At 37.4% G+C, this 9165-nt stretch overlaps 1 protein-coding gene and 1 long non-coding RNA gene across 2 annotated transcripts in view; both read right to left on the bottom strand.

Annotated features, from left to right (window-relative positions):
- Window positions 1-446: 446 nt before the first annotated feature.
- On the bottom strand, window positions 447-5340 carry LOC134754502 (uncharacterized). The gene is made up of 2 exons (XR_010128907.1): window positions 2599-5340; window positions 447-2283 (listed from the first exon to the last, which is right to left on the bottom strand). It is a non-coding gene; the product is annotated as an uncharacterized LOC134754502 (long non-coding RNA).
- Window positions 5341-5350: 10 nt separating this feature from the next.
- LOC134754389 (uncharacterized) overlaps window positions 5351-9165 on the bottom strand; it is a 53811-nt gene continuing 49996 nt past the window's right edge. The window contains exons 5-6 of the mRNA XM_063690694.1: window positions 6689-6860; window positions 5351-5613 (exon numbers count right to left, since the gene is read on the bottom strand). Coding sequence (XP_063546764.1) covers window positions 5410-5613; window positions 6689-6860 — 376 coding nt within the window. The 3' untranslated portion in view covers window positions 5351-5409. The remainder of the gene's footprint in view (window positions 5614-6688; window positions 6861-9165) is intronic.

The raw sequence follows: 9165 nt of genomic DNA, 5'->3' as shown, positions 1-9165 counted from the left end.
AGTATATTTATAAGTTAGTAAGTATTATTAGTTGTAATTTCGCACACCATGCACTTTACGCAGTTTCTATCTGTGGAAACTTGTAATTGGCTCACTGCTTCTATGTTATTACCTAACGTGTTACTTCAGCTGTAAGTTTTCCTTATAAATAAAATAAATAAAAAATAGAGACCCATAATATCAGCACCATATATACAAAAAAAAATAAGTAGTTATAAAATGATTATTTGCCCATATGATAATTTAGATATCTCCCATTAGTTCCTTTGCAATAAGCCAACTAAGTTATTTTTATAAATATCAATTATTATTGTTGAGCTCAAAACACCCAAAACAAAACTAACACTTACTGAACTACTGATATAAAGTAAGTATGTTATGATAAACTAAATACAACCACAAATTGGGGTGTTCCCCTCGGGATATCTCAAATTGAAAGCATCGACTTATTATAAAATCATTTAATCGTACAGAATAATTGTAGCAACAAGCAAACGTCCTGTTGATATTAAATAAATCTATGGATCCCTAAGAGCGTTTTCACATTGTCCGATCCGATATTGGATGTCGGAAGGAAGTAAAATGTAAGATATGTGTTTCCTTGTATTTATTTATGCGTTTAATAAATCATTATTACTAAAAAAACGATAAATAACGCAAAAAGGCGAACTTAATGCCAATGGCACTCTCCTGCAGTTGTTTTTGTCATAGGCGCCTTCCGACACCCGATATCGGAAAGGTGCTTCCGATAAATTCAGCCATGTCGGGAGCTCCTCGTCAGCTGTCGGACCGATAATATTTGTTTGTGTGCGTATGTGTAGGCATAATGCTTGTAGTGTGCGTGACCGCTAAAGACGGCGCCCGGGCGCCTCGATTACTCGAATGTAGGATCCTACATCCGATATCGGATCTGGCAATGTGAAAACGCTCTAAGGACCCACGGTATGTGATGATAAGTTTCCAAGGAAATGTTTCGTACAGGTGATAAGGGCTTAGAGTTTACACTGGATGAATATTATACGGCAGCCTAACCGCGAACTGACTCCAGCCGTCGTCACTCTCGGTGACCTACAACATACTCAAATTTCAAATGATAGGGCTCGACGCGACATCTCGGATCTTTCGCTATCAGGCTGCGATGTAAAATGTTATCCATTAAAATTTCATATATAATACCACCTATTGCAATCCTGATAGAAGACTGTTAGAATTGATACGTATATTCTGTAAATTTTACGTGGTTTTACGCTACTACTCTTTAGTTAATCGCTGCGTTGACTCTCCACTAATAAAGCAAAGCTTAACTATTGATGATTATGATACTTATGATTGATTAACTGACATTGTTTATGCAAAATTAATGGACCGGCGTTGACCAAATCAGTGTCGTGTAGGCAATTTGTAGTTTTCTGCAGTACGTACCTACGTGTACGAATAAAATTTCGTCAAGTTATTATACAAAAGCGGAGTGCTAAGGCTAAATTCCGCATCACTAACACCGTGGCCTACAAGTATTAAGTGTAATTACGTAAATAAAGAAAAAATATTGATTCGGTCAAATTGACGAGCTTATTCCACATTGTTATTTTATTGTTTTATGAAATAAATATAATGTAAATCCTAATAAAATTTACGAACTTTTAAACTCTTAACTGAAACTTAAATCTTGGTCTGAGTTACCTTATCTGATGGATGCGATTACTTGTTTCTGTATTAATTAATGAACGTTACCATGAGATATATACATTTTTGAGTGTATAGTGTGCAATTCCACAGCAACAATCCATATACAGACAACAAATGGTGGTTCGAATCCCGGTAAGGGCATTTATTTGTGTGATGAGCACAGATATTTGTTCCTGAGTCATGGGTGTTTTCTATGTATTTAAGTATTTGTATATTATATATATCGTTGTCTGAGTACCCATAACACAAGACTCCTTGGGCTTACCGTGGGACTTAGTCAATCTGTGTAAGAATGTCCTATAATATTAATTTATTTAAATGGACTGATCTGCGATTTTTTAACCGACTTAAAAAAAAGGAGGAGGTTATCAATTCGACCGTATTTTATTATTCATTTTGCCGAGCTACTAGTGAGAATAAATAATAATACTTGACACCCATCATAATAACTTAATTGTTAACAACATCTATCTGATTGCGCCAATAGTATTCTTTCATAACCGTCTAACCGCGCCTTTAAATTATAAAATCATGTGAACACGTGTGTAGCAGCTCTGAGAGTGCGCTCCGAGCTGCTATTCCACATGTGTGTAGCAGCTCCGAGAGTGCGCTTCGAGCTGCTATTCCACATTTGTGTAGCAGCTCTGAGAGTGCTCTTCGAGCTGCTATTCCACATTTGTGTAGCAGCTCTGAGTGTGCGCTTTGAGCTGCTATTCCACATTTGTGTAGCAGCTCTGAGAGTGCGCTTCAAGCTGCTATTCCACATGTGTGCAGCAGATCTGAGAGTGCCCTTAGAGCTGCTATTCCACATTTGTGTAGCAGCTCTGAGAGTGCGTTTCGAGCTGCTATTCTACATTTGTGTCGCAGCTCTGAGAGTGCACTTTGAGCTGCTATTCCACATTTCCCAAGTACCATTATCACGCCAAGCAGATAAATAAGTTACGACATCCAACATTATTTTACATTTCGGTTCCATCTATGCTTTTTGTTTGCCAGACTAAAAAGAAAACAAATTATTACTTTTCATTCTGATTTTATGATTTTATCATAATATCAATAACTTATTCATGTAAATGAATTAAGCAATTATAACAAAGGCAGGTATCCTATTTCTTCAATATTATTACAATAATGTAGCTAGGTCGTGCTAATTATAAATAATCTACATATGTATCTATTTAGATTTAGATATTAACAATAATAATCCGAGAGCAATGGTACAAAAAGTATAAACCAATCGACCGCCTCATACTCTCGGCACCCCTTGTCTAGCGTCAGTAGCCTAGCTCTCTGTCAGCGGCGGCGGCTACCAACTCGACAACACAAAGAGACCTCATTTTACCCCTCAATTCTTCCTTAATGTATGTTATATACAGATTTTATCAAACATTATAAAGGCGACTATTTGCAATAGTGGATTAATTGACTTACAATAAGTACTATTGTAACTAATGTAATAAAAATATAATTTTGTTTCTAAAATCATAATTTCGTAATCCAATATTGAATAGCCGCCTTTTCACAATTAATTTTAAATAAAAGACAGTGTAATATATAAAGTTAGATCATTTACGTGTGCCCAAGTAAACGTGTATTCGACATAAAACATGGTAAAAATATGTATCGTAGCACAGAAGTGTATCATGAAATGCAATCATTTAATTATGCATCTAATAAAATACGAGTATCTTGTACTAAAACAATCTAATGCTAAATATCATTCAATTCATTATTTCATTAATGTCAGCACGGTGCTCGAGAATATGTGATATAATTTAACAGGTCGTAGCGATGTCGATAGTCTACATCTACAAGGAAGAACACTTCCAAGTCGTATTCTTACATCGACTAGCAACATTATTTGCTTCTTACAATTAATAAGTTCAATTATATGTTGCAAACTCCCAATAAAAAAAACTCCTATATAAAAAAAAGTGACTATGATGTTTTAAAAACAAAGTCATTCCTTGTAGGCATGTGTTATTTCAGACCAAGAAATCCAAGAAAAGTGTTTGCGTCTAGAGTAAAACTGCGGCATTTCTACTACAAAATTGGAACAGGTTACGTTGCTCATGTCGCTGCCTTAGATCAAATGCTCAAATATATTACATATTCATATGTTACAGATTTGAATAAACATATTTTGAGCACAAATATATTGCAAAGACCTTTCAAATGATATTGATGATATTGATTGTCAGTCAGAATTGAATTTGAGCATCGAAATGCATCTAATATTATCTTAAAAAATAGGTAAAAACCTAATTCGTGTCACATCATTGTAAAAAGCATGTATGTTTACAAAACACTAGTGGACGCAAGCGTAAATTATTTAAGAGGAATACATTAATATCGTAACAACAATCGTAACATTAATTGATAAATTTATTATATTTAGAGCATATTTATGTCGAAAGAAAGTTCCATTCAGTGAGTTGTGGCTCTAAGTAGCGGATGAGGTGCCATTGCCATTGGTGCGGCCCGCGACTTAAATATACAAACATTTCAATTTCTGTATGTTTCATAATACTTTTTAAATAAACATATAAAAAATATACATTAAGATTACGTCTAAATATTATTTAACACATTCAACTCTAAAGTAACAGTTCTAAAATAAATTATGTATTCCAATATTATGACATTCATTGTAACACGATTATTACACTATATTCTTTTACAATTTGAAATGAGCCAGTAAATTTAATGTATATGTATTCTGCACAATATTAGTAACAATTTGACATGTTAACCGCTTTAATGTTCTCTCTTCTGTTATTTACTTAAAAGTAATAATCCTGAGATTCATATTTTTATTAATTCGGATAGCGATTAGCGACATCAAGTACTGTACAAGTGCGGCATATCACTGGATTTACGAACAGATTTATCGGTATAATCAATAATAAATTAAAATCGTACGTTTTCAGTGAAACTAGCTAAATAAAATAAATACTTTTCTTTGTACCTTAATTTGATATATATATATGTATAACGTCATTACATTAATTAACAAATGAAAGTATTTAAAAAATGCAGTTAAAAATAAGGTTCTAAATTAAAGTAAAACATATTCTTACGAGTTACACTCGCTCGGTTAGGATTCCGTACTTTGTAGTCATCGCTATATGCTGTAAATAGTATTTATTAAGAAACATTGTATATCATAATTATTTACATACAACTCAATCAAAGGAAGTGGGTCTTAAGTAAAGTTTGAATTAGGGTTTATAAACTTTCAAGCATACATTTTATTAGAAGTTTTGTAGAAGAAAGTTTTTTTTACTAATAATTTTAGGTGTTGTAGTCGGTAAATGCGGGATTTTATTTATTTGTTTTAATTGTTAGTGATAGATTATACTTAGTTGTACCAATAGGTTTTTGGTACGGAACCCTAACTAACATTACATAAGTAGCAGACAAATATTTGTAAACTTGTAATAATAGTAAAATATCACAAATAATATATTGATAGTCGGAAATAACGTAATTATAGAAATCCATCGCGAAACGTTAAAATTGTGAACATGGGTAAAAATGAAATAGCACCGTCTAAACATCAAGGTCGAGAATAGAGAAGCGAACGTACGGTGCGCGTGGGTGGTGCGAAGTGCAGCGGGCGCGGGGCGCGGGGCGCGGGGCGCGGGGCGCGGGGCGCGGGGCGCGGGGCGCGGGGCGCGGGGCGCGGGGCGCGGGGCGCGGGTCGCGGGGCGCGGGGCGCGGTTACTGCAGCACGCAGCACTTGCACTTGGGCTTCTTCTTGATGGTGACGTGCTCGGGCTGCTGTGCCTCGGGCGGCGGCGCGCGGCTCACCTCCACGGCGCCCACGCGCGGCTCGCCCGCCGCGCCGTTCTTAGTGCCGTTCGCCTTCGGGGTGCTCGAAACCACCGGACTCGATACTTTCGTCTGGGGCGAAGAGGGCTTTGCCTACAACGATAATAACATCCACATTATTTTAATATAGTACAATAGCATCTCATTTATAGAGGAACATGAAATCGAACGCTTCTTACACCGCGTCTATATTTTTATTACCGAGAAATAGCTTTCGCACAAGAGTGTGAACTACAAAAAAAACTAAAAAAAGTTGTGCTAAAAAAACGCTATTAAAAGACGTTGCGCTATCACTTCGCTTTAGTACATTATCATGTCATATAGGTGCCGCGCACCTGGTAATGCTTACGTCTATACTCCTTTCAAGATAGGATTAGACAGAAGGAAAAATTTAATGTTTCTTCGTATTGCAATTATTAGGATGTCATTCAATAAATAACATGTCTCAATTATGCCTACGCTTCAAATGTAGGTCAAAATAAAATTTCGAAGAAAAAAATATGTCTACTTAGAATAGAATAGATTTTTTTTCGTAAACACACAGACAATAGACATACATACGTACTTAATTTATGTATTATTAGTCATATAAGCGACTTTCAAGTCATAATTTGTAAATAATACAATAATTTAATTGCAGTTTATAAGGGAATGATCATGAACTATAGGTATAGGGGGCAGGAGCGTATTTATTGGCGCGAAGTGTAAATGTCAAGTTTAAGTCTACATCATACTTACTTTACTCTTTGGTCTACAATATAACCCACAAGATGGCAGAACCTACAATGCAAGTAGAGCTTATAGAGGGCAGCACTTGCTTTGGCGTGTATAGTGTCAATGTACAGTTTATGTTTCCCCTTCAGGTCACAAGGCGGCAGACCCTCCAACGCGCACGGCCTCTATACAACACCTAAAGAAGCAGAGGTCAACAACGCTCGATGTCAGGTGTCATTTCATTACTAGAATTTGTTTTTGTATTTGTTCACGTTGTATCGAAATCGAAGTCGTTTGCTGTACAACTTCACAGAAAAGGTTTCGAATTTCTGAGTCTATGATCTTCCAGAATCGAATGTTATCTGGAATGAAGTATACCTACACATATGTATGAAGATGGACGTTATGCCCTAGTCAGATCAGTAATGGCTTGCTTAAATCTGTCGGTACTCACGCTGAGGTTGTTAGCGTGCTGCTTCTCCTCCTCCTCGCACGGCGCGAGCTGCGGCAGCGCAGTGGGTGTGGGCGTGATGGGCTTCCCGCCCTTGATCAGCGACACGATCTCGTCCGCCTCGCGGCTCAAGTCGCCGTCCGGCCGGAACGGGTTGTCCCAACCGCTCTCCGTGCTGCAACACACAGAACTATGTAACCACTTGACAGCATGGAACCCTTAGTGTAAGGCCTGAGTGGACGCTGGCTGGAGTGAGCGTGGTCGTGCGGCGTGCATGTTAAACAAATGCAATCGTATAGAAGCGGCCTTAGTGCACGCTGCTCAAATCACTTGTGAGCCCGACGGCCCCGACGCCACGCTTCACGGCCCGCCGAACGCTCCGCTTCGAGCGTTACACTTAGGGTCGGTTGCACCAAACTGTTTGCCATCGTTAAAGAGTTCGCTAAATTTTATTGTATGGAAAGTTTCATAGTAAAACGCCGCGGCGCGCCGGGTGACGTTGATCAGTCTGTCAAGTGCGGATGGTACAACTGGCACTTAGTGTAAGGCCTGAGAGGACGCTCGAGTTGAGCGTGGTCGTGCGGCGTGCATGTTAAACAAATGCAAACGTTTAGAAGCGGCCTTAGTGCACGCTGCTCAAATCACTTGTGAGCCCGACGGCCCCGACGCCACGCTTCACGGCCCGCCGAACGCTCCGCTTCGAGCGTCCACTCAGGCCTTACACTTATTGACCAAATACAAAATTGGGTAGGTAAAGTTTTTTGAAGATAGGCAAATTATATTTTTATCCGATAGTATTCGTCATAACGATCACGGAAATGCAGCTCTTTTATTTTTATTTCGTATTATTTATTAAATATATTTTTTTAAGTGACCGAGATGACGTTTGTAAAATTTAATAGCAGATCAGGCACTAATGCCTGTGCACGTGATTTAATTGATGAGATAGAAAAAAAACGATGTCAACTGTCAGTGTCACTTAGCTGTCATTGCCGAAAAATGTTATTAATAAAATGTTTAATGTATGTATTTCACGGATACGTACAGGAGGGCCTTCGCTCCTCTAATTTCTGCGGCATTGTGCTTATCACTGTTATGATAATAATTTAAAATCATAACTAGGTCCATGTGGGGCAAGTTTGTAGAATCTACTCGCATAAACTCGCTCATTCTTCCTACAAAACTCAGTCCAAGGGTCAGCGCAGGGGTCGGGTCGTCGTAAGGGAAGAAAAAGTCTAATAAGCAGTGCCAAGTTGTCGAAAGTAGATTCAATCTTTGTCCAAATACTCGCAGATGTCGTGGGGATTCAGAAGTCCTTGGGTCGTGCTGAGGTCGTCAAAAATCTCAATGATAACCATATGATAACACTAAATCGCAAGGTAACAGAAAGGGTTGGGCCGTTATGTCTGTTATTTTTCGGCAATGACAGCTAAGTGACACTGACAGTTGGCATCGTTTTTTTTTTCTATCTCATCAATTAAATCACGTGCACGGGCATTAGTGCCTGATCTGCTATTAAATTTATTTATTTTATTATTTTATTTTAATCAGGTAAATACACATAATATGCAACTTAATTACAAAAGTACCGTTAAACCAGTAAGGTTTGTCTCGGTACACCATCCGCAGTAGATTTAATACAATAATAAAATATAACAACAACATAGGAAAGTTCATAACATGCTCAATTTAAGTAATCTATTATTTATATTACAACAATCCGACACCGTTTGCACTGAGCGCATATTAACACATTTTGGACTGAGTTTTGCAGGAAGGATGAGCGAGTTTATGCGAGCAGATTCTACAAACTTGCCCCACATGGACCTAGTTATGATTTTAAATTATTATCATAACAGTGATAAGCACAATGCCGCCGAAATTAGAGGAGCGAAGGCCCTCCTGTACGTATCCGTAAAATACATACATTAAACATTTTATTGATAACATTTTTCGGCAATGACAGCTAAGTGACACTGACAGTTGACATCGTTTTTTTTTTCTATCTCATTAATTAAATCACGTGCACAGGCATTAGTGCCTGATCTGCTATTAAATTTCACAAACGTCATCTCGGCCACTTAAAAAATATATTTAATAAATAATACGAAATAATAATAAAAGAGCTGCATTTCCGGAATCGTTATGACGAATATTATCGGATAAAAATATAATTTGCCTATCTTCAAAAAACTTTACCTGCCCAAACGCTCTCCAAGAATATCTCCCATACTAGTTTAAAATGAGAGAGCGTTGCCCATCATCGAATTATACTGTTGTGAGACATACTAAACATTAAATACTTTTACGGTTTAGACGCTATATATTTTATTAAATTAATTCCACAAAACAACATTAGAACAAACTTGTTTTTAATGTCGTGCGAGTGACTAAAAACAAGGTAGTCTCTAAACCGTAAAAGTATTTAGCGTTACCCATCGTTTGTCCAGCTACGTCTTAATCCACGTTTACAAACCTAC

The sequence above is a fragment of the Cydia strobilella genome, chromosome Z (genome assembly GCF_947568885.1).
Source record: "Cydia strobilella chromosome Z, ilCydStro3.1, whole genome shotgun sequence".
Classification (NCBI taxonomy): Eukaryota; Metazoa; Arthropoda; class Insecta; order Lepidoptera; family Tortricidae; genus Cydia; species Cydia strobilella.
The sequence above is the reverse complement of the archived record's forward strand: the minus strand, read 5'-3'. Positions and strand labels throughout refer to the sequence as shown.